This window comes from Nasonia vitripennis, chromosome 4 (genome assembly GCF_009193385.2).
Source record: "Nasonia vitripennis strain AsymCx chromosome 4, Nvit_psr_1.1, whole genome shotgun sequence".
NCBI classification, from domain to species: Eukaryota; Metazoa; Arthropoda; class Insecta; order Hymenoptera; family Pteromalidae; genus Nasonia; species Nasonia vitripennis.
In genome coordinates this window covers 15,411,627-15,437,855 of record NC_045760.1, presented here as the reverse complement: position 1 = coordinate 15,437,855, position 26,229 = coordinate 15,411,627, and the positions used below count along the sequence as shown (strand labels likewise).

The 26,229-nt window shown below is 44.8% G+C and overlaps 2 protein-coding genes and 1 long non-coding RNA gene across 12 annotated transcripts in view; all 3 read left to right on the top strand.

Moving 5' to 3' along the window:
• The window catches only part of LOC100114560 (xaa-Pro dipeptidase), a 31,644-nt gene extending 16,487 nt beyond the window's left edge, over nt 1–15,157 (top strand). For 5 of the 6 annotated variants that reach the window (XM_032598961.1, XM_031928532.2, XM_031928534.2 and 2 more), the window contains 6 exons: nt 6,093–6,154; nt 6,575–6,619; nt 13,114–13,383; nt 13,468–13,912; nt 13,988–14,139; nt 14,795–15,154. In XM_032598961.1, the coding sequence (XP_032454852.1) occupies nt 6,093–6,154; nt 6,575–6,619; nt 13,114–13,383; nt 13,468–13,912; nt 13,988–14,139; nt 14,795–14,870 (1,050 nt within the window). In that variant the 3' untranslated portion in view covers nt 14,871–15,154. Of the gene's footprint in view, nt 1–6,092; nt 6,155–6,574; nt 6,620–8,951; nt 10,716–10,785; nt 13,042–13,113; nt 13,384–13,467; nt 13,913–13,987; nt 14,140–14,794 lie in introns of those variants that run through there. The other variant, XR_004344839.1, reaches the window with a different exon arrangement.
• LOC116417136 lies at nt 5–2,274 on the top strand. Its single transcript, XR_004227407.1, has 2 exons — nt 5–161; nt 247–2,274. It is a non-coding gene; the product is annotated as an uncharacterized LOC116417136 (long non-coding RNA).
• Nucleotides 15,158–15,197: 40 nt separating the features above from the next.
• The window catches only part of LOC100114633 (C-Maf-inducing protein), a 30,567-nt gene continuing 19,535 nt past the window's right edge, over nt 15,198–26,229 (top strand). For 2 of the 5 annotated variants that reach the window (XM_031928530.2, XM_031928526.2), the window contains exon 1: nt 18,708–20,028. In XM_031928530.2, coding sequence (XP_031784390.1) covers nt 18,739–20,028 — 1,290 coding nt within the window. In that variant the 5' untranslated portion in view covers nt 18,708–18,738. Of the gene's footprint in view, nt 15,341–15,413; nt 16,031–18,707; nt 20,029–26,229 lie in introns of those variants that run through there. The other 3 variants (XM_031928529.2, XM_031928527.2, XM_031928528.2) reach the window with 3 other exon arrangements.

Below are 26,229 nucleotides of genomic sequence, written 5' to 3'. Positions count from 1 at the left end.
TAATCCGATTTTATGGCACCTGGGTGATAATACTGCGCCGTGAATTCTTTTTTTTTTTAATTGCTCGCGCGCGTTTTATTGCAAGTGAGTCACTCCGGAGACGACATTCTTTCAGCAGGCTTTGAATGCTCTTGAGTAAACACGCGAGATCTTGGCTGCAGGTATGTTGCGAAGCTCGGAAAGAAGCTCTGTATAAGAATTAGTTACGAGAATCCACGATCGATTCATTTTCTTTCGCTTGTCTAGAAGCCAAATACCTACATCAATAGCAGACCCGCAAGACAAGAATTTGACGAGGCGAAAATTACAGCGTGACAAGTCCCATCATACGTCCTCGAAATATCCGAGGCTCTCTAAAAACACGAGCATTCCCGGAGGGAGGGAAAGACTCGCTTTCGAGAAAACACAGCAGCAGTCTAAGTCGCGCGCATAGAAGGCGTATGCGCAGGGAAAGCTCGTAAAATCCATAATTCTTGGCTCGTCGAAGGGACGCCCTTGCCTGCTCTCTCCGCAGGCTTTCATGCTCCGTTGTGCCTCGAGAGCCCCGGGAGAGATAAAAGAGGGAAACGTATAGTGGGTGCGGGAAAACTGTCGGAGTATAGGAGAACGCTCTTGTTTTATCGATGCATCGAATTTTATTATTACACAATGCACGTGTACAGATGGTCTGCGAATATTGACAGCCGGGATGAAAGGTTGGAGTGGTGCTTTTTTCGGATTAATTCTTATAGATTCATTCACGAACTGATTTATAAGCGTCTGACGAAGTCACAAATGCAACGGAGTCGAAAATCCCTTGGTTTTAAAAGCGCGGTACATCAACAGAGCGAATGAAATCTCATTGCGTTACCGGACAGCTCCGGCATTGAATTCGAAAATTCGGTTAGTCCCTTGTTCCACGGTCACTGGCTGCCGTATATAGTGTAGGCATCTCGAGTTTTTGCGCGTTGGCGTCGCACCCAGTCAGGCCAATTTTCGCTAGTCCCTATGCCATACGTATACAAAGCGCTCGTGCAGATTTAGTAGAAGGCCAAAGACAAAGTCCGCTCGTGGAAACTTTCGCGTGCCAGCATGATTTCTGGCTGCGCGATTGTGTTTGTAAATTGAGGTGGCGGTTGTTCTGATGCTTCCGGATTCCCGAGTACTGTGCAAACTCTCTCTCTCTCTCTCTCTCTCTCTATTTTAATTTGCATCTTTTTTCGTTCGTGACCGTTGAAAGGTCGTTTCGTATAATGGGATATGTAGAGAAGACTGATGCGGAGTGCGTGCGCGTGTGAGTGTGTATGTGTATGAGTTGCGTAAATTATATTGACGGAAGCGTGGTTCAGTTTGGACTTTTTCGTTCCTTTAAATTTATTGGAGGCCTTCTTCGGATATAGAAGAGACGCTTATTAGATTTAGTTTAATAGCTTATCGCGATGCTTTAAATATTGTGGAAGAAATAATTGTAAAATCTATTAAGAACACAACAACGTGTGAAGCCACCAAGAAAAGAAACATTGCGTGTATCACTAATCATCGATAACACTTGCGGTACACACGGATAAGTCGATGATAAGACGGGACAATAATAGACACCTGCGCGCGAAAAAAAAAACTTTTAATTACTCACACGATAAATACACGAGTGTGATGATTTCTATCAGCTTCGCCTTGTACACACACACGCATTATCATCGGGTGTACTCGCAATTTTATTATTTACCGCAATGGAAAAAACTGCAGACTCGCGAATCTATAAATACACTGCAGGCAATCGTTTTTGCAACGTATACGTGGTGTCGTGGTGTAGGGAAAAACGGAGCCGATTGAGCACACGCATCGCACATTCGAAGAAACGACGCTTTTCTCCTCCGGCGGTGATGCGTGTCCGGCGATAGTGCTGCATTGTACACACACACATGGCCGTTCGATACGAGTCCGCGCGACAGATCTGAAAATGCCTGTTCCTCGAGTGCAGGCTTTGCTGTTGTTGTTGAGCTTTTGCTCGCGCGCGTCATTACCTCCAACGATCTTACTATATGCCAACGCGCAGGAAGTCGCGCGAATGTTACTTTGTAGTTCGAGGCAGAGTTATCTATCATGCTTATTATATCAACATTTTTTGCTAGGTCTTATCGCGCTGCGCATCTGACTGTTACACAGCAGATGGAAACGCAGCAATTTATGTTATTCGCTGTCTTTTATATTTGAGTAATAGCAGCAATCAAGGCTGCAATTCATGCGCGCACAAGTATATTTCACTGAAATACACTCGAGTATAACGTCATCGTACATCCGCATAATTTACTCGTTTCCCTCTGCCTCACTCCCTCTCACACGGGCGGCACGTTATTCAAAATGAAAGCTCACCGCGAACTTGCCCCATCAGACAAAAGTGTTTTCCTCCGCAGCTCTGTCCGAAGCAAACAAGTCCGCGCCAGCGAAAACTTCAAACTTTAAGAGCGTTCGCTTCTAATATAAAATCGCGCGCAGATTTTTTCTCGGGACAAGCGGCGAGTTCAAGGGATTGTATTTTCATCGCGGAATGAATGCGTAAAGCTGAGCGTCGTTTACTGCTCTATTGGATCGCAATCGTCGTCGTCGTAGTCTTAACGAGCGAACGATGCCAAGGACGAGAGACTTCAGAGTCTGCATCAAAGCGCGCAGCATTGTCTGATGCGCGAGAAGCTGTACAGTAGCATCCGAAACTCGCCGGAACGACGATAATGTTTCTTGGAAGAAGCTTAACGGCTTTGAGCTTTCGAGCGTCGAAGGCTGGTACAGCACATTATTATTATCACATGCACCGCTGTTCTGTGAGTGGTTTTGAGTGAGAAAAAGTGCTTATACGAAGTAAGTAGTGGGAATTAACGCGCTGTGCGACTCGTTTCGCGATGGGACGCGAGATGAATTTATGATTTCGGCTTGCATTTCAAACGGGTTAAACTCTCGAACTTGTTCGAAAATACGCGAACCGTTCTAAATTGAGAGAGCGGGCGCGATTGTTTGCGTAAAGTCATATCCGTCCTGCTTTCACACGTTCAGATCGGGTCATAATTTAGTAAATTAATCAATCAAGCTCTGGTAATAACTCGACCGACACGAAAATCCCATTGTAGCAGAATATCAGTCGCAGTAAAATTAAAGACATGCAAGTGGTTCTACTGCGTACGAAATAATAAAGAACTGAACTGCGGCTACGGAATAATTTTTCCGACGAATACACGACAAAGAATGAATATCCGAAACTTCGCTGAGTCTTATAAATAAACGCAGCGACTCGAGATTCCGCGACCGCGTGCATCGCCAACGCGTGGGTTTCACGGACTTGTGTTTATATACACGCACACACATGTATACGATGACCATATATAGCGGTACACGCACTTGCGACCTCGATGCGCTTTTAAAAGCAGACAGCGACGTGTGGCCTATTAGCCGCTACTGCAGCGTCCGGCGATCCGACCTATCGATCGACTCATTTTTGCTCTCGAGACTTGTGCGCGAAGCGATTGATATGCTACATAGTAGTTTAGGATACGGGTGTGTGTGTCGCGATTTTTCCATTGATTTCGTTCATATGATTTCGACGAATACGGTGCGACTTTTATTGTCTTTAAAAATTTCGAAAATCAAAACTTATATATAAAGTTGCAAATAATCCACGCCTCGTATGTATGCACACACGCCAACGCGCGCTATAATCGAGCAGTCGGACGATATGATGCATCGTCGCGTCGCACGTGCCGCGAGCTCAAAAATAATTGCTTCGTCCAAAATTAGCGTTCCAGTGACACTCGGACCAACGCTCGTATATATTCGCGCGTACAATATAATCCGGCGCGTCGTCTGTAGTGGATGACGCGCATCGTTTGCATCAGCTTGCGGATGCGGTGTATGCGTGTGTATAGCATACACGTATTAGAGGAAGAAGTAAAGTCGTCCCGACGATTTCGATCGAACTCTCTTACGTACGTTATATATATGTATAAATATTTGACCAAGTCCGCCGGAAATAAAAGCGACGTGGCGGCGGCCAATCTGTGCAACTGTATAATCGAGTCGTGGCAAATACGCGACGGCTGAGCAATGGGATTTTGAGTGTTTTTGGCTATGTTGTACTTTTTTTCGAAAGAAAAATCATTGCTTTATCTTACACGTATTAAGTCCATCACTCGAATGATGAAATCGAATCAAGACGTCAAGCTCGAACATCGTAAAGGCCGACGTTTATTACACACGATGACGACGCAATTGCAGTTGCTTGAGAATGAATGTCGTGTCTGCGCTCTTACTTAAAAGTCAACTTTTTTTATATTCCCATAAATTCTGACATTGACAGTCGACGTGCTAAATCACAAAATACGGCGACTAATCGCGTGAAAAAAATTAATTTACTCGTCCACTTTTAGCGAGGACTATACACAAGAACGAGAACCTACACCAAATAACACACGGCTTGCGATGAAATTCCGTCTACGCAAGGAGCAAAATTAAACCGTCTATTTTTATAGTCATCAATAATTCAAACACAACGATTATACAAGCTTTTATTATACTGTCTATAGAGCATCGCGCATTCGGTGCGGTTTCTGATGTAAACGGTTTCAGCCGCGCGAAATCCAAATATCACGCGCGCACTCGATATAGCAGAACGTGCTTTTTTTCGACTGCCATTAGGGAAAAAGTGTTATAGCCATATCTGACTCATCGTGCATCCCAGTATAGCTTCTCTAATCATCTCTCCGACAGATCTGTAGCGCGTGTAGGAGGCCAGTTTCATTATCGAGCGACTGATGCCGCCGCGGGTATGTGCGCGGATTCTGGGTCGCGTTCTCGTCTCTTATAAATTCACGTGACCCGTAATAATAATCTAGCCTGTGCTGCCTACTCTAGAGATGAGATAAGGCGAGCGCTTTAGTTGAATGTGCGCGAGTACTATCCAATATGCATACACGCCAACAATGCATCAGGTGATCGCACATGAATATATAACTCGTAGTTTGAGCTCATTACCTATCTTTATTTTTCGCATGAACAAGGGAGAGAAGTATAAGCAGTCGATAAAAACTGCGCGTGATCTGTACGAGCAAGGCTTATTTCCGGCTCTCGAAAGCGTGGATGAATAATCGATCTATTGCTCGTTATCGTACTACGACTATGATTATAGAAGCTGAATCTAGTGCCGCGCAATATATAAGAGACAAACGTATGCCATATATATATATATATATATATATATATATATATATATATATAGACGATAATAATTGCAGATGTCACGATGTTTCTCGCAAACCGCGTCCGTCGCGTTATTAAAACTGCAAGCAAAACAAACTCGGAGGAAATACAAACGAGCCATTGCAACATCTCGCCGACAATGCACTTCTGCACACACACACGCTCAAAACAAGCGACTCATCTTTAAACTTACGTAAAAAGACGAGATCGACGCTCTATGTACGTATATACACATTGACAGCGCGAGTTTGCAACTATATACATGTATACACATAAACCCAGGGACAAATGCTAAATATCTGTGTCATTGAACTCTTAAACGACCTGTTATTTCTTTCCTCGCTTGCGACGTTACACTGATCACGTATGCGCGCGAGCACGATACGTATACGCTCGCTATAAGTATGTGGATACAGAAGCACCACGAAAATATTCACATGTAAATATTTTATCTTCGCGCGTCTGGCTCGAGACGATTGTCTGGCTCATCGCACCCTGCGCGATTTGGATAAATCGAGAGCGATCATCTGGACATTGTTATGATACTGCGGTGTGCACCGTTTTTCGGCCGAAAAATCGGCTATCGTCGCTTCGTTATCAAACCAGACGTGGAATCAAACCAGATATCCACTTCTTCTTAAAGTAAACATTTTCTCAATCGATCGTACATGGGTTTTCGATCTTTCCGAGCTGAGGTCAAAGGCCGCACGTGCAGCTCGTAGGCTTCTAAAATAATAAAAATCCCTGCAGTATACGCTGAGCAAGAGTTTTTCTGCGATAAGTATCCCTCTCCCTCTCTCTCTCTCTCTCTCTCTCTCTCTCTCTCTCTCTCTCTCTCTCTTGCTGATCGTTTTCGTTTTCTGTTGCAGCACGGCGTAAACAGCGACAGCGGTCTGACGAGCAAGGAGGCGACGTTCGAAGGCATCGACAAGTGAGTACACATGCGCGTTCGCGTTGCGCAAAACGTCGCAACTCGTGCGTGAGTAATTCGCTCGCGAATATATAATGCAGAGGAAAAAATGCGCCGAGAATCATTGAGCGAACAGACGCGAGAGAACAATCGAGTGCATGCTCAAATTAGCCCAGTGTCCACACAATCGCCATCAGGATGTATAGTTTTTACGGAGATGCAGATTTGGTTTCATATCATCCTTCAAATTCACCGTTTGCGCCGATTTTCATTGCTGGACCGCATGGGATCAGCGATGGTTAATGATACGTTGCGCTCTCTCGGCGCTGATCGCGATAAAAAGATGAATAATTACTCAACGAAAATTTTTTCCTCTGCACAGAGAACCTTGGCCGGATATGCAAGCACAGCGAACGATTACATGACTATTTTCTTCCACAGGTTCGAGGTGAATAACGAAATACTGTACCCCGAGATATGCGAGTGGTGAGTTTTGCAATTATCCTCGTTCTCTATAATATACAGGAGATGGCTTTTTATTTTGTTTTCGAACCGCGATCGGAGCGACGCTGTGCATAAAAATACGCCACTGGACGATGCTCCCTTTCGCGTATTCAAGTAGTACAGGCGAAAAAGTCGCATTGCGCGCTTTCTTTTTATGCAGCACTAAAAAAACTATGCTAATCTAACAAATTATTCAGCATGAGTTGAAAATCCGCCATGTAAATCGCGTCGGAAGCGACATAATGCGTTCATTATTTTTGTCTGCCTTCACTTAACGGAAATACACCGGGCCGGTTAAGTAGATAAAACAGTCAGATCCATAAGTCGCAGTCACTGGTCGTTTCCTCGTGAACTCATTAAAACCGTCGTCATCTCTGCACAATGTTTTTCCCGTGTGATGTGACTGTAACGGAAAACATGCGAATCACGTGATTAATATCTTGAGAAAGCCCGCAGATAACGTGGAGTCTTATTCACGACACTGCGCTCGCGTCTGTGGGACAAGCCCCCTTTTATAAAATCGCAAGTTGTTGTTGTTTTTGCGCTTACCGTCTCCTTTTCTCTTGCTCGTTGTAATTGACTGAGCTGTGGAAAAGAAACGAGATCGCGCCCAAAGCGCAGAAGAAGAATAGAGAACGGAACAACAATAAGCGCCGATGGAATACAAAGTCAAGAGGAATAGGCAGCCGAAGATAAGCTCTCAAATAGACTGGTGATCTCGAAGAGCATAGTATATAGCATACAACGACGATGTCGTTCTTTAACTTGGCGATCGCAAGAGACATTTAAAGTAGAGCTCACCCGCATGCGTCATGTGTGTGTGCGTGCGTACACACATATACCTATAACGCAACGCAGTTCGAAGCGCTGCTGTATCAGACACTGCGAGAGAGGCGGAAGTCTGGGACTATACTGGGACGCGGTCTCACCCACAGCGCAATACTTGTGTGCACGTATACACGTCAATAAAGCGTATATAATAAGCGTCAACAACTCGCGCGCCAATCGAGATTATAATAAAACAAGACGCACACACACATGCACACAGCGATAAGCTGTCGTCGGCGTTGTGCAACGCATGCGGTATGCCGCTGCCCTTCTTGGCTCGTGGTGCAGCGACTGCCCGACTTTTGTTTACATGCGACAATCGCGCTGAACTCTTTCCCAGCCCAGTATGTACAACATAGATGTGCGCTCGTATGTGCTGATACACTCGCGTCTGTGCGTATACCTATATATTCATCACACGCGACAAAGTGCAGTGCACTGCACTCTGTCGCGCGCTACTTTCACACTTGCAGCTCATCCGCCGCTGTTCTGTATGACTATATGTGTATAGATAGTCGCAAAACGCTATGTATTCATATTTATGCTTGCGTGTAGTTGTCCGACTGCGGCCTAGTTTCTTCTTGTTGTTGTCGCTCGCTCGAGTGACCAGTGATGGAGCGCTGATTTCTTGTTGATCAATCAATTCCTCGTTTGGGTTTGTACCGCTGCTATGCATCTATACACGGAAAAGAAGGGTTAGTTGTGATAACCAAGTGTACTTGGTTGGAATAACCAAATTGCTTGGGAAAATACGCACCAACTATTTTGTTGGTATCATTAGCCAAGTGGACTTAGTTAAGAAAAATTTGTAACCATAACCAGCTATATGGTTGTAGTATTTTATGTAGTCGCGAGGCGACAAACACTATTTAATCTTGGTTATCTTAATCAATATATTGGTTTGTAATACAAACAAAATATATCGACAATGATAATCAATTTGTCAGTACAACCAAGATAATTGTTGGTTCAAGAAATAATTTAGTCCTGATTACTAAAAAAGTAGTCAAGCTTGTTTCCAGAACGATGAAGAAAAAAATTTTTTTCTGATTTTTTTACTTTTTTAAATTTATTATTTATTGTTTATTTATTTATTATTAATTATTATTATTTATTTATACATGCAGATTTATTTTATAGACCCGTTTACAAGTGTGCTATTATTTTTTACATTTAATTTACATGTTTAAAATTTTATAACACAATTAATATATCTGAAAAAATTTTCTACCTCACTGGGGATCGACGAACTCGGGTCTTTCAAGTCTAAAGGCGGAGATTCTGTCGTCGCGCTAGCGATCCAGTTGGTAAATAAGAAAATTTTTGAAAATATAAGCTGCAACTCGGATTTCAACGAATATCTTGGTAATTACAACAAAAATGTTGGTTGACTCATTATGAAAACAGTGATGTACCAGAAAAAATGTTGTCCTTGCCAAGTAAATTGGTTAGTAACCTATAAAGTTGACTTTTTCATTGTAAAAAAGTAGGCTTGGTACAGTTAACCAAGCACCTAGTTCTCATAACCAATTTTTGGTTAACCAATTATCACTTGGTTACCACAACTAACCATTTTTTTTCGTATACGAATGCGCTTATTATAGCACGATAACGCGCGTGGCTGCAGTACACAGTCGATCGATTCAGAAGGTTTTTTTTATCTGTCTTAATACGATTTTGAACGTCTTATAAATTGTCGCGATCGATTTTCCAGAAACGGGCTGCATTGATCCCGAAGTTGTTCGCACAAATAGGAAGAAATAGACTGTGCTTTACGTATACGAGGCTATTGCGCAATTTACGTAATCGTTTACTTATGTAAAATTGCTGATTTAATGCATAATGATGGGCATTTTTTTGTATCAATTTCATTCACAGCAAAAACGCGCATATCGAAGCCACGTATGTACGCACCGACGAAGTAAAAGTATCAGCAGGACATCGACTTTTACCAAATCAGGCGGCAGCGTTCAATTATACTTACTCGCTCTCCGCATCGCGTACATGCCTGCACATGGACATTCCTCCCGACCGTTCGTGTTTATTTTTTCAACGCTCGACGCGGTCGCACGTTGTTTGTACTCATCCAAGGTACACAGGTTGTACATACACACGACTTCGAGAATCGGGAACAATGAGGGCGTGCACGCGCGCGCGGCCGAGGAGAAAGAAAGGAAACACTCGCTTTCTCCACATGTGTGTATATACATTATAAGTACGCGCTGCGACTTGTAAGCTATGGCTTAATGTATGTATACCGAGTAGCTTTGCAAAAAACGTTGCGGAATGTCGCGCGCCAGAGAGCCGAGGAATGAGTTCTCATTTACGTGGGTGATGTAAATTTTAGTTTTTTCGGGACAACCAAGAGATGTATTAATTTTGTTTATGTGCATATACGCGGTAAAAGGTGAACAATGAGGAGAATACCGCGCGTAAACACGCACTAGGAAGTATTGTTGGACGTTATCGGACTTGGCAAAGTATCGACTGTTATTGATGCGCTCGATGATGTTAACGCATTTTTTCTGCGATCAGTGTTGAGAATGGAAGAATTTTTCCACGGAAGTGAGCATTAACAGCTTGCTTTAACGAGGCGCGTATATTCTTAGATCTAGCGATGAAAAAAAAAGTCAAAAGAATCAAAGCGACGTACACATTTAACTCCCTTTCGCGAATTTTGTGCTTCGAATGGTGACCTAGCTTTTGTGTATGTACACTCCACGTCAAAACGAATCCTCCAATGAAAAGGCGAATTTGCTTTAGTTTATTTCAATGAATCAAATTAAATCCTTCATAGCTTTTGTACGTTTTCTTTGAACTTTTGTGACTTTCAAGCTTATGGCTGGAGCGGAAATTATGATTCCATTTCCATATAAATATTCCCTTTGTTCGCAATCGATCCGTTCTACTATACTTATATGTTTGCTTTCATTTAAAGAAACTGCAGATGTTTCGCAAAATATCAAAGAAGGAAATTCAAAGCATTTCAGTCGCCCATCGCCATCTACCGGTATTTCGTTCGAATAGCTGCGAATCTGTTTTGTCGACAGACGGACGGAACAAAACCGGTGCAGAAAAGTAAACCATCCTTTATCTGCGTACTACTTACTTTTTAACATTTTCAAGTCATTATTTTTCTCGCAAATAATATGATTTTGCAAGTTGTTTTTTCATGTAGGTTTTTACTAGTCGCTTCTTGACAATTTCGATATGAATATCAGCTATTTCTCCTGTACTAGAATTTCTTTTGGTAAGGTTATGTTTAGAAAATTCGTGATTATTTAATAACTGGTACATACGATTTTTTTATAATTTTATAGGTAGCATGCTAAAACTGAACTTTATCGAACGTTCTGTAAAAGTAAAATCAAACTTCTGTACATCATTTCATTCATCATGTGGCGGAATGGGATGTCAAGAAGACTCGCGTATTTTAGATTGAGCGAAAAGTCAGATTATTTCATAGCAAAATTCAGTAGGTGGCTAAAGCGTAGTAAAGAAATTGCATCAAAACATGATAATTTAATTCGAACTGAAATGTTTGTACAAGAAGGATTCGATATTTATGAATTGCCCATAGTTATTAAAAAGATCAGTGACATACATTTTTTTTGTAACGCTAAAAACGTTGATAATTTTCCTGCTACTCTGTGCATTAGTCAACCCTTCAAGGAACATAAATCAGAAGAACATTGTAATGCATTGCAAAACAGGAAACAAAAGATTTGCATTGATGCTGATAATATTCCTATTTTATTTGCTCAAGAAGTAAATATTTCAAATATCTTGAATGTGGAACAAATTTTTAAAGAGACTGTAAACTCAATATCAGAGGAAAAGATCAAGGCATTATTATTAGATTCAGCCATTCATATGGATATTAATAGTAGGATGGCACTGGAGTGCTTGAAAAAAATTATTAACATGGAAAGAAAACATAGAAAACTTATGAGAGCTTCAAAATTTATACCAAATCGTCATATGATGTTGAGACAGTTATCTGAAATTATTATCACTAGCCAAGACAGTGGAGTAATTTTGAAAGCACTCTCTATAATTATAAAAGATAAGTTTTTACCCCCAAATAACTCGTACAAGGATATTCTCACTAATGAAGCATTGATCAGATCCACCAATGGAGATTTCAGTATTCAACAATTAATTGATATAATTAAGATTCTTTCTATTTTTGGAGATGCAAAATATCAAGACGCAATAGATTATTTTTGGACCGGTATTGTAATAAAACAGGAAGACATCACTGCTCATCATTTGGTACCATTATTCAAACTGCTTAGTTACATGAAAAGAAGTAGAATCAGAGTGCAAATTTTATTAGAGAAAAAGTTGATAAAGAACTATCATAAACTGTCTGCACCACAGATGACTGACATACTAAATATATTTCAAAAATATTCAAAGTCATCGGTAGTTATGAAATGTGCCAGTAAGTGGGCAACTATGCACCTGTTATCTATTTCGAAATATGATTTTTTAGAATTTGTAGAGAGTCTTACAACTGCCAAGTTCATAAATTTCACTCTTGAAAAAGCAATAGAAAAAGCACTGGATATGAAAAAAATGAAGAGCAATGATCATTCATTGATGTCAGCTGTTGCTGTTTACTGCTCAACGGTTCATCTGAGGAATATATGCATATGTAACAGAGTAGTAAAATATCTTGAAAAACATAGCAAATATCTTCCACTGGATTCATCAGTTGAAATGATAGTTGCTTTAGGAAATTTAAATTTTGAACTGCAAAGCAAAGATGATTTTTGGCATGCTTTCGAACAAACATTAGATAATCAGTTTTTTTACTTGGAGCAAGAGAAGGTGATGCAAGTTTTATTGTCTTGTGCATATATAAACAAGTATTTTCCCAAATGTATGCAGAAGATTTTTTCACCGGGATTCTTAGATAACTTGGAATCGCAAGGTGACACAGCAATGGCACAATCGTTGAGAAATCAGTTATATGTTCTAGATACAGCAATGACTTTAGAGTGCACAACATACAGTGGTCCACTTCTATTTCGTTCAAATCAATTAGATCCAGTTGTCATTGACATGCAAATCACAAGAACAATTAGCAGAATTCATAGTCAATTAATAAAATTAGCAGGTGACAGCGAAAAATTGAGCACACATGTTACTTTAAGTAATTTATCCACAACACCATTGTATATAATTGATGCTTTGATTCATAAACAATCGAAATACACGCGAGCTTTGGAATTAGATTTGATCAAAGAAAAAAATGAAAATACAGCTGTGATTGTATTGCTACCACACCATTACTGCTGGGGTTCGTGTAAATTAATCGGCGAACAGGCGATGAGAATAAGACACCTAAGAAAATTAGGATTTAGAGTCATGCTTCTTGATTTTAATAATTTATGTTTGACCTATGGCAAAGTACACGAATTAGCAAAATATTTAAATCGTGCGTTCAAAACGGCGTACGAAGCTTTATAACGTTCTTCGACTAAACTTATTATAAAAAAAGCACAGCGTGGGTATTCCCCGTAAAGTGAATGTTCGCATAATACAAAACTAGAATTTTTAAAAGAGTCGTACGTTTTCCTTCTTTAAAAACTGTACCGAAAAGCTTCGAAATTGCTATTAAAATGAATTTATTTTTACAGCCGTGTGATAAAGACCCCCAAGGAAATAGAAGTCCTGCGCTACGTTGTCAAGGTGAGCTCAGATGCGCACAAATCTGTGATGAGAACGGTGCGTCCAGGCCTAGCCGAATTTCAAGCCGAAGCTGCCTTTCAACATTACGCTTACTCCGTCGGAGGTTGTAGATACGTCTCTTATACTTGCATATGCGGCTCTGGATGCAATGCCGCTATTTTGCATTACGGGCACGCCGGAGCACCGAACAACAAAGTGCTTAAAGATGGCGATATGTGGTAAGCATCTGATCCGCACATTTATTTTTCTCAAAATTTTACATTGGCTATTTTCTGAACGCTCAAATTTTTACGTGATTTCAGTCTCTTTGACATGGGTGGAAACTACTGTGGCTACGCAGCTGATATAACGTGCAGTTTTCCGGCCAATGGCAAGTTCACCGACGACCAGAAGATTGTCTACAATGCAGTGTTGGACGCCCGTAACGCCGTAATGAATGCAGCAAAGCCTGGCGTCCTTTGGACGGATATGCATCTGTTGGCCAATCGAGTTATGTTAGAGGCTCTAAAGAAGGGTGGCCTGTTGCAAGGTGATGTCAGGGACATGATCAAGGCGGGTTTGAACGCGGTCTTCCAGCCTCATGGATTAGGGCACTTCCTTGGTCTGGACGTGCACGATGTCGGTGGTTACCTGCCGAATCATCCGGCAAGGTCCAAGGAACCCGGTTTGAACAAACTCAGAACTGCCCGACCACTGATGGCTGGCATGGTTCTCACCATCGAACCTGGTTGCTATTTTATTGACTGGGTATGAGAGGACATTTATAAATATTGATTTTGTCTTTTTGCGAAAAAAAAGCGAATGCTTGTTTTTCTGTAACAGTTACTTGACAAGGCTCGTGAGAACAAGGAGCAGTCTAAATTCATCGTGTGGGAGACACTGTCGCGCTTCCGTGGCACTGGAGGCGTGCGTATTGAAGATGACGTACTGATCACCGAGACAGGCACGGAAAATCTGACGATCGTACCGCGCACGTAAGTAGTTTATGAGCAATAAAAGCAGCTATATGTGCGTTTTAGCGTATTTATAACTTTTACTTACTTATTTTTAAATTGATTATACTTGAATTTGGAGCGCTGATAAAACCTCTAATTTAGTAAATGGAATTGTGCTTTATTAGCATTCGTATAAATTTACTTTGCTCCTATTAATTAGTGATGACTAATATGATAGATACAGAAATAATTTAGAGATAATAATTACCGTTTTATAACTGAAAACTTTCCAGTTATTACTTTAAGAACAGGAGCTGTATACTCCTTTGCTAAAACTTTTAATTATCTTGCGGACGTAAAATTTTTATTTATGACTTTTAAAATCATGTTATCAAAAGTTGTTTTGATCCTTGATTAATATTGCAACTAATTAAAATGCGCGTCGAAACACGTAAATTAGTGCACTGAAAAAAGACTTAATCGTGGCATTTTATTATATAAATTATTGATAATCCTTTCCTATGCGTCTTTTTATCGCTTTTGTAATTACGTCGTTGGCAATAAAAAGAAACTCATTAACAATCTAAAGGAAAAAAGTAGTCACCTGGCCGATTCTGATATACGAAACTTTTTCCGTTAGTCAAAGATAGACATCACCATCTCACTTATACTTAATTAACTTTTTCTTTTGCAGTGTCGAAGAGATTGAAACTTGGATGGCGCCAAATCGTGAAAAATTGCAACTACCTCAGGAGAAATTGTGCGTGTAAGCCATTCGCAAAATGTAAGTGTCGATTTGTCATTCGTCCTTTTGCAACCGTCGAAGAAAATCCGTAACAACTGTGTAAATTCGGCGATTGGCGTCAATTTTCAAGAAGCAGAGGAGCTCTTCGTTGAAAATTTCGGCGCGTTTATCATACTCAAATGACTGAAAAAGATGTAAACACTTGTTATACATATATGTATATGTAAATATATATTATTATTATATTATTTACATATATATTTTTTTCATGTATTTTTATGGAAAAGTTATTAAACGGTAGTTTTACAAGTACAGGATTTTTTGTATGATGCGGGATCCAGAAGAATCCTCTCTCCATAGATTCGTATGAATTTCCTGGTTCTATGCTAATCTACTCATTGGAATCGACGATTTATATAACTGTGTGTTAAGAAATATTTTTTGGACTCGTGAATTCATTACTCCAAGTCTGCTCTGCACTTCGATTCGTGTGAGGTACTTTCATTTATACGGTTTATTAGATAAGTTTTTTTTATGGTTTATCGTGTTCACCAATTTCTATATTTAGTACTCTTATAGCGCAGTATCATCGATGCGATAGCCAAATCCTCGAGTTAATGACGTCAAAACGCCATACATGACGTAAAATGTTTGAGCATGATAGTCTTATCCTTCGGTCATTTTTTTCTTCTGTCAATGAGAAGGGAGTCAGGCGCCAGATATAATTCAGCTGCTAATTGCAAAACCGGAATGAATTTCACGAGATTTCATCGAACAGAATACCGAGTTGCGATATCCCTTTCTAAATCATCCGACACGCGTGATATGATGAAAGAAAAAGAAAGAAAATTTCTGCGACTGTGAGAAGTGATGAAACCAATAAATGGCAACTGTCATTTAGACTATTAGAACAAAAAAATGAAAGAGATTGTGTAGACACATGTCTCCTGTCGATCTTTAGCCAACACGAGCGGACAGAAAAATGTGAATAGTACACGTCGATCGTTTACCTCTAACCGATCGAAATATACACAAACGCGGCGTTCAGGTATATATGTATAGCCTAGCTAGACACAAAAGGAAAATTCATTCAAGTGCACGGATGTTTTCCTCCCGAGCGACTGTGCGTCAATAGTCGCATGTAATCGCTCTCACGTTCTACGTCTTGCGGGACTTTTACTGCAGGTATTTATAGTAAAACTATGCTTATGTGTTAGGTGTCCAATGCGTCATTTAGAATCCTAGATTTCAAATATTATACATACATCCGCCGACGATAATAACTGTTTAATAAGGAAACTCTCGTTGATCACAGAAAATTAATACTTCACGACATTACTTGCCGTTGTAGCTTTCATGTAACCGAGCGATTAATAATCGACGAAGAGTGTACCATCGAATGGCTCTTTATTGCGACAACTTATATGTACAGACTGTGATTCTTGGCTTTTCCCGGTTATATACTTGGAAGTAACGAATTCGAACGTTTGCCCAGGCAAGCGTACATACGTACAGCCCTTCCGTTTGCATCGAATTCTAGTATTGCGAAACGTGCGCGAGCGAAGCTAATTTGTATCGTCAAAGTAAACACGACATCGTGAATGCGGCTTTTGTTTATTCGCGCAATGTTTCACTAACTGAAAATCTTTTTTTCTCTGTACAGCTCGCGTGTAAAGCGCATGTCATGATATTTTTCGCGATGTATATGAAATATTCGCATCAGCTTGAACTAAGAATATCGCTTTAAAACGAAAAACAACATTCACAATTTGTGAGATGAATTTTTCATCGAAATGATAGAATATTCTGCAAAGTTTTTTTAAATATAATTTTTGGGATTTTTATGTCTGTGACCTGGCCGCATCACATGTATAGAAGAATACATTATTCAAGTAGATTTGTCAGGGCATAACAAGACACGTCTGACTGGATCGGACATCCATCCACTTAGTCGAATACCGGTCTTTGGGTTTTCCACGAGACTCATTGTCTCACACTCGTTCTATCATTGTTGAAGTTTTTTTTGGAGACCGTACTTTTTCATCGTCAAAAACCCCGAACATCCGTAGGAAAAGCCCAGCGAAATTTCTTTTTGCGCGATTACGACTCGAACTTTACATTTCTAATACGTTTCGTTTTTCCGGAAAAAACCAATTCCAATTGCGAGTCCTGCACTCCCTACGTCAAAGTTCAATTAACTCCGCACGACAGCAGCACGTATTATAATTAACATCGGAGCGGCACCCTAAAAATCGACTCGAAACGTCAAACTCTCTGCGTAACGAAGGATAAAAAAGTAGGCGAGACAAAACACGACTTTAAATATATCAAGCCCCTCGACCACGCAAACAATTGAAAGTAATTAAGAAAACATCACGCAAGTGCACGCGTCATCGAAATTGTTCCTCTCTCTCTCGGAGATGAAAAAAAAAACGCGCATAAATCCACGTCAAAAAGTCTGGTGTTTATGCCTCGGCGTTGTGCGCCGTAAGATATTACGCTGCGTTTCGGGAAAAGAATCGAGGCTCGAAAAAGGGTCGTGTAATGAAAATACTATAGGCGAGTCAGCGACGAGCGGGGTTAATGAATGTCGTTATAATAGTGTCGTTAAGTTAAGTCGGTTATTGGAATATATTGCGATCGACACCTGCGTACTTCCCCTACTTGAATAGGACACCACATATGGGAGAGTCTTCCCCCGAGCCTGTACAGAAAATTGCCTCACGAAAAATCCTCCACACACATTTCTAATACACACGGAGTATATACCCATACGCGAACGAGTCCCGCGCGATCTCGAATTCGACTCTATCGACTCGGGGGGCGCCGGCGTAGCATCAGATTCAGAGCGCGCGCGCGCGCGCGAGCGAGAGAGAGAGAGAGAGAGAGAGCGCTCTCTTTCTCTCTCGGCGTTTATTATCGTGCGCCGAGTCAGTAGCCGCAGTTGCGCGGTCGCCGTCGTCGGCACACGACGTCTCACCGTCACGAGAGCGCGCTTTTCGCTCATCGTCGCATACCTATAGAGAGACACTGCGCGCAGCAGCAGCAGCTCCGATTTACGCTGTCCGAAAGCTGCGACAGTGCTGCACGGCCTGGACAATATTACATAATACGGTTGTACTCTACGCGCGTAGTTGTGCCTGCGGTGCGAGTGCGGTGTGATACGCGATTGCGTTGTTCGTACGCACTCGCGCTACGATGCAGCGGACCATCGGCTGCTGAGGGGTGGCGAGCTTGCAAGCTCCGCAGAGTGCGCGCGCGCGCGTGTCTGTTTACACGCGGATCGCTGTGTTTTCCGTTGCCAGCCACGCGGCGACCGTGTACGAGCCAGTGTGTACTAAGTGCCCGGTGCAGCGGCATCCGTTCTCCGAGCACACGCCCGAATAAATAGGAGAGGGATAAGGAACAAAGCTCGCGCGAGCTGGTCCGGAAAATGTCGCCGCGCTCGGGCTGGTCGAGCCCGAGGACGGACTGCCGCGTGAGCAGCTCGACGATGCCCAAATCGCGCTTCAAGCCCCGCAGCCCCCAGATTAAGGCAGCCCAGAACGACAGCTCGGCCGCGACCCACGAGCTCCAGCTCAGCTTGCTGGACGAAACGATCTTGCTGAGCCACGGGCAGCTCGTCTGAAGGGAATCGCGCTGCGAACTGCGCGCTTATCCTCCGAGCCTCTGCGAATTAGCCGGACGCCGCGGTACTGCCCGGATTCTCGTTCACTCGCCGTTGTGATCGGCCGTTACTTACGCATACCGGCTGGCATGAGCGGAGCCGGACCCGCACTGCCCGCTGTTCCCGCGAGCTGACAGGTGTGCTGCTTATCGTTACCCGCGCGCGCCCACGCGGGCCACATAGGAGCGAGTAAACAAGTGACGAAAGACTGAGCACAGCCTCGAAGATGTACTGCTTCCAGAACCCGTTCTCGCGGGCGGCGCGCAGCGTCGTGACGAACCCCCTGAGCTCCAAGTGCAGCTCGGAGCCGAAGCGGCGCAGCAGCGAGGCGACGAGCGAGGGCTCGGGCTCGGGCTCCTCGATCCGCTACATCGACCAGCTCTCCGGAGCCAGCAGCACCGACACCCTGCCCGGCATCCGCAACGACTACCTGGACAACGAGCTGCTCTCCCCGGGCCCGGAGTGCCTCGCGTCGCCGACCATCGTCTTCACCAGCGAGGACAACAGCAAGACCACCGTGACCACCGCCTGCGCCCCGGCCGAGGCGCTGAACGCCGGCACGCCGTCGACGCCGCCGACGCTCGAGGAGCACGTCGGCAACGGCTGCGCCACCAAGTCCCGCCGCCGGCGCAAGCTCCTGCTCTGGCTGCGCTCCGACGAGCTCTCCAACTCGAGCAGCTCGGCCTCGCCCTCCCCGGCCAGCGACTCGTCCTGCAAGCAGCAGCAGCAGCAGCAGCAGCAGCAGCTGCAGAACAAGCCCTCGCCCAAGCACCGGCTGCAGTCCCGGAGGCACTACTCCACCGGCTCGAGGAGCATGCTGCTGCGCGGCATCGAGACCGGCTTCAGCGACGAGGAGGACGACGACGAGCTGGACGACGAGGAGGAGGAGGAGGAGGACATGGACGAGGACGAGGAGGACACCTGCGCCCTCGAGGAGACCGAGACCGAGGAGGCCTCCTCGCTGCCGTCCAGCCCCGCGGCCCCGGCGACCGTCGGCCTGGCCAGCGGGGGTCCGCTGCCCAGCGTGCCCTACTACGGCTTCCTCTCGGTCAGCGGCGGCGCCATGCGCCAGGAGAGTACCAGCACGAGCTCGCCCCAGCTGACGAGCGCCTGCGCCGCCGAGGGCGGGCGCACGCCCCCGACCGAGAGCCTCGTCTCGCTGAAGGAGGAGAAGCGCGCCGGCAGCACCGAGACCGTGGCCATCAAGTCGCTGCAGCACCTGAAGCCCGGCGAGCCGTCCGGACTCGAGGCGACCCTCGGGCTGCCCGTCGCCCGCTCCTGCCCGAACCTCGAGCGCCAGAGCGCCGGCTGCTCCAGCGCCAGCGGCTCCTCCAGCCCCAGCCCCAGCCCGGGGCCCGCCGGGCCTCGCTTCAAGCCCATCGAGGAGGGCGACATCCAGGTCTGCTACCTCAACCACACCAGGACCCTCGTCAGCAAGATACTCTCCAGCAGGTTCCTGCGCAGGTGGGAGACCCACCACCTCTATCTCAACGACGCCTGCCTCTCCTCCAAAACCGTGAGTATGCCTCAGCGGCTCTCGTGCGAGTCAAATTAACTCGCATTAGTTGATTGCGACTTTCGAGTAATATTAACTTTCACGAGCGCGCCGGTATAACCATATAAAAGAAATTCCCCATCCGTATGCTCGAAATTGCCGGTCGCGCGAGAGAGAAACGAATTCCGCCGCTGCAAGTAAACGACCCCTCGCGCTCGGTCTAATTATCCGAGTTACTCACCGGCGGCGGCGCCCCTTTCTCACCACATCGATCTCGCTTTTATTTTCGTCCATCCGCGCTTCGAAATTGCCGCGCCGCTCGACCGAAATATATGTATTCACCTGCTCTCACCGTGTATATAGAAGATACGATCGGCCCTTCTACTCGCTTCCCGTCTCGCGTCTTCTGTTGCGATATACTCGCGCGCACGAGTCAAATCGCTTCCTCGATTTCTGCAGGCACCAATCGGGCCTCCCGATCTCGTGCGCGCGCACGCGCGCGCATAAAAATAATAAAAACGATAAATCTCCTTCGATCTTTCCTCCTCGAGATGATTCGAGGCATTCTCTCGTCAGTTTTGTTTTCGTCCCTTTCGCCGGACGCCGATACTATATGCTATATAGGCGTAGCCTGGCGCAAAGGATCACTGCACACACGCACTCACGGCATATGGAGAAAAAAGAATCCACGCCGCTTGACGTCATCGAGAGCCGAGGGATGTTCCTTGTCGCTTCTATAGGTATAGTACGCGACAGGCGCACCTCCGCGAGCGGCATCGAGTGTGCGCTCGCGCACTCTTTGTTCCTCTCTTTTCTGCCATTTATTTAGCCCCGCGTCGTCGACGTCCGGATGATCGTTAATCATACGTAGGGAGGATTTATCGCCCAGTGGACGACGAGACCGAGGATTAGCAGACGCGTGGAGAGAGCTGCGGATTAACTTTCGATGTGGATGTGCGGAAAGTGCGAAATTGCCTCGGGGCCTATACGCCGATGCTTGCTTCAATTGTTGAGTCGGCGAACGGCTTGACCTGCTTTCTTTTTCGGCGCTGCGCTCAAGGAGCTTACATTACGCGAAATACTGTACGGTCGATTGATTGAAATTTGACGAGATCCTTGAGTGTGTATCAGTCATGTCTCGGTGCGCTTGCTGCAGCGGGCCGAGAAAACTTATCATTTCGCGGTTCCTTGTTTCGTTAACCTTTCGATCGGTCAAACAACAAATTGCCTTGAAACAAAGGCTGCGAGCGACTTCGTCGACGACGGCGCGGACGAGAAAGAGAGAAAGGCAGAGGAAAAAAGCCTGAGAATTAACGATCCCCGTCCAGCCAAGCTGCACGACGTGAAACGCGAAGTAAAAGAGAAACAATTCCGTTAATTAGAAGCTCGCGCCAACCCTTCCTCTTATACGCTCCGCATCAATTTTTCGTTCGCCTCACGGGCTCACGGGCTCTGCCTTTCTCGTATGTATACGTATAGGCGTCGACGAAAAACTACGTCGCGCTAATATCGATGAGTAGTTGCGCGTCGGATAATTTATATATGCGGCTTTCAATGTCTTATTAAAATTTTTTAAGGTAGACAAAAACTTGCTCGTTGCAGCAGTTTATACTGTATAGCTCTCGACGTTGAAATCCGTTCTCTCCCAACCAAGTTCGGATGAACGTACAAGGTTGCCCGCGGAAGGGATTCGGCGTTGCACAACGCAGGGCAAAGCGTGCACAATATAGAAGCCTCTTTAAATCCCTCGCGCGTCAAAGTCATCGATGAGTTACAAATTCTAACTACTTGTACTATGACGACTGAACACAAAAACCTCCGCAGACTCCATTCCGGTCGACAGAGCTGCTATATAATAAGGTACATTTAAGATGGCTCATTAGAGAGCAACGACTCATCGCGTCGTTGACGCAACCGCGCCGAGAAGAAAGGGTCAACCGCATTGCATCACAGCCAGGTGCGCAACACGAGCGTCACCGCTATAACGTCCCTTTTTTCTGGCTTTGATTGTAGTCGACGATATACGCGCGGCGAGTGCCGTTCATCTACGGGCGCGCAAGCGATAGGATTGCGCAGGGCGATAAGGAGTTATAGAGGTCGACGCCATCTTTATCGAACTGAGTATTGGTCAATTTTCGAGATGGAAATATATGATTGACGACGCCCCCGGAGCTCACGATTATGCTCCGGAAATTTCCCGCGCGGCCGATTTATACATTTGTACTTTTACAATTGCTCGTGTGACTCACTGCATATAAAACTGCATCGCTCGCGCGCGCGCGCGCGTCAAGCGACGGACAAATAACTTTTTTTTTAATCCTCTTTCGTTCTACTCGCGAAAAACAAAGGGAACACAATATCCACGCGAGCTTGCTTTATTGGACTCGACGTGGCGCGCGCAGAAAAGTCTAAATAAATAAATCTCCGCGGAAGAGAGAGGAGGTGAGCGCTCGCCCGGAGCAATCTCGCACGTTCTATTACTTTTCTAATACAGTTACAAGAAAGGAGGAGGGGGGGGGGGTAGCAATTACGGCCGCGAAAATTGACCGATCGCATATTATGTATACGGGCGCGAGAAAAGCATGCAGTGCAACTTCGCCGAGGATTTACCGAATTTCTCCCTTCATTTTGCCCTCGCCCCTCGCAGGATCCGCATGTAGGCATCGGTAAACGCTCTGCTTATTATACCGTCGCGCAGGTAGAGCTGGAGCCTGAGCGTTCTCGAGTGCGCAATTTACATACCACTGGATTGAATAGCTCGGGCGAGCAAATTAAAAAAGTTTATTCGTTATGAGCTAATGAGGCTCCGAAGTTTAAATTCCTATCGCGTCTAAAAATAGTAGTAAAAGAAAAGCGAGAGAAGAGAGGTGGATATTTTAAGAACGACTATGGATCTCGTTCTTTATTTTTCTCTGGCTCTCGCGGCATTCTGCGCGACGAGTCCTTAACGCGCGCGACCGACGTTGCGTCAGGAGGAGCGAGAGACCCGCTATATACGAGGATGCCATAAGCGCGCGCGACAAAACAGTCCTAAAACGTATATGATACCTATACGATACCGAGAAATTCGCTCAATCGTTAATTCGTATAAAACGCGCGTACGAAACCCGAGCATTCCTCGAACGACGCTCAACTGATGTGTACTTGCGTTACTGTAATTAACTTTCTCTTTCTCTCTCTTTCTCTCTCTCTCTCTCTCTCTCTCTCTCTCTCTCTCTCTCTCTCTCTCTCTCTCTCTCTCTCACCTCCGACGATGCGCTCACGTGTGCAGCTCGAGACAGCGTTATACGTCTATCTCCAGAAATAGCCTTTCTTCGCACCCTCCTACTCCCTCTTTTCCATTTTGTCATCTGCAGTGTCGTCAGCGCCGGCCGATGTGTATATATATGTGTACTTGCGCGCATCGAGCCGCGTGCTCCCAAATGATAATGAGTACAGAGAGTTCTTTGACTTCCCCTTCGACGCAGCGCGTTGTTAATGCGCCTTGTGACGTCCAGCTCGTGACGCGGTTCGTGCGTGCCATGTGGCTAAAAAATAGTGCGCAGTCCACACAAGTAGAAAAGAAGCGAATGCAGTTTTTGCGCCGAGGCCTTTTTTGCGCCGCCGAGCTTCTTGCGCGCGAGCGACGATGTCACAGGCGAACTGACACAGACTGTGTGTGTGTGTGTGTGTGTGTGAAGTAGCGACTAGCGTAGATTCAATGCACATTGCATAATGCACCTCGACTGGGGCACTAGAGCTTGATTGCATCTTTCTTTCATAGAGACTTTGAGCTGCATGCTCTTACTGCGCGCATCATCGGTCTCCGCTAATGCACCGCCCAGTCGAGGATGGATGTGTATATGATATTCGGAAATACAATCGTAGTTTTTCGTCATTTTCGCACTGAAAAATAAAAAGCGAAAAAATCAACCGGAAATATACGACAATTTTTAGCTCAAAGGGAAGCCTTGTGACACGTGTGCACCGGGCCAAATTCCGTTAATACATTCGAGAATAGAGTATGATCATGAAGCATAACTATTATCAGCAAAAAGGAAAAAATAGAAGCTCGAGCTCGAAGACCATTACTTTTTCTATCGCTCCGGCGCGCGGCGCTCGATTTCATTGGTATATACTGGCATAATAAATTTCTCTTTCGTGATCGGCCGTTCGTCGAGGCGCGCAGTAAAAAGACGGTCGGATATATACTCGCCTTACTATTCCATCGCGATCCAGGCGAAATTCCTCACCGCGTCATCTGTTTTCGCTCCGGGGCCGATTGAAATTTACGAACGGCCGTGCGCTTTTCGCGGGAAAAACAAAACGAGCGTTTTCTATACGGCGCGAGGATTGAGAGCGCGTACGTAAATCGTAATCCGCCGCCCGCTAAGAATAAAACGCTGTGATGGTCGCTTGAAATATATAAAAGCTGTGTCTCCCGATGATTGCTCGGCTCTCATTGTTAAATTAAGTAGTATATTTTCCAATCGGAAAGAGAGAGAGAGGGCATGTGCGCACACGCGGGATAAGGGGGATGTGCGTAGACACTGACTCCGGCTGCAAAAACAGAATTTATCACCGCGAAACGTCACGTTCGACTAAAGGCGCAGATTAGACTTCGCTCGTTCGGTCGCTCGGTCGTGTATGCATTTGCGTTGTTCGATCATCATCATCCGCTTGGAATTTCCCCTTTTCTTTCTGTCTGTCTGTCTGTCTGTCTCTCTCTCTCTCTCTCTCTCTCTCTCTCTCTCTCTCTCTCTCTCTCTCTCTCTCTCTCTCTCTCTGTACGTATATAATGCAGCCGATGTGTTCGAACTTTATCGCGCCGAGATAGTCGAGGAACTAGCTCATTGTTATCGTTTGAAAATTCAATTTTTCTCCCCGCATCCGCGCAGCTTCCGTTGATGACACGGTATTATACGCGCTTCGTCTGCAGCTGATCTCCGCGCCCAAGCGCATCACACAATTCTTTCTCAAAATATGTGTTTTTGTTTGCGTTACAGAGCTTCGCATGAACGAGCCCGTCTGACAATGTGACATAGACGAATCCCGCTTTCCTATTTACCGCACACACGCACACACATACACACTACACCGCGCGACTTCAATAAATATTGTCACAGCGTACAGTTGAGGAGAAGCGGACGATAGCAGGCTAAATATTGACTGTATGACGGAGAACGTACAGACGACGATGCGAAATTTGTTCAGCCTAGAATATGTGAAAGGACTTACCAATAAAGTATCATAGACGTCATAATATATGTATTGCGTGCGCGCGCGGGACTCGGAAAAGACGGCGCCGGGGAGAAAAAAATTGGCTGGAAAGGTCGAGCAGGGCGCGAAATACCTATTCGATCGTAACAAGATAGATAGGAGATATCGTCTCGGCTCGGAATTAGGTGCCCCATATGCCTGGGGGAACGTGGATCATGAGAGTCGAATTTTTACATATCTCGGTATATATACCTATATTACGGCCTGAGCCTGAAAAATGAATAAGCGGAATGTTGTAATGCGGAATCGATGTATATAGCCGGGCTTTCGGAGTGCGAACAAAGGATGCGGCAAATCGAGGTACTCGCGAGGATAAGAAGATAAGCTGCGAGACGTCTTCCAAAGTAGAGCAACGACTGTTGTACACATAATATAATCTTATCGCAAACGAGCGGGCGATACTGCATCGCATACAACCGAATCGGTCACTTTTTATGTGTGCTTTTTCTTACACGTGGGCATCAATATGTACAACTGTCGTTGCGTCCGCTGAAACCATCCTTTAACTAAAAAGCCCTCGACGGGGTCGGCAAACTTAATCACCACGACCAAACAAAAAAATAAATAAATAAAAAAATAAATAAAGCGAAACCGTCAGCCTCGAGACTCTTCAACGGAAAAGTAGTAGCTAGAGCCGAGGAGAAAAAACAAGAGGCAGGGCTCCTCCTGAGCGCGCTAATGGAAATGAAACGACCATCCACTCGACTGTCACCGTCAGAGTCCATTCCGTATGCGCTGAGCCTTGTATTAAAGTCCGCACTCTCTGAATTATCGCAAGCTTCACCAAATTCTCATTGCTGAACACCTATCGAGAGCTGAGTATGGGTATATCCCTTATCTCTCTTTCGTTCGATAAGCAGTTTAATTCTTGAAAAAGATAAAAATTCGCAAACAAGTTCCTTCGTGATTAACGGATTATAAGTATTAGTTCCAGTGGCAAGAAAAAGTCGTTTTATCTCACGA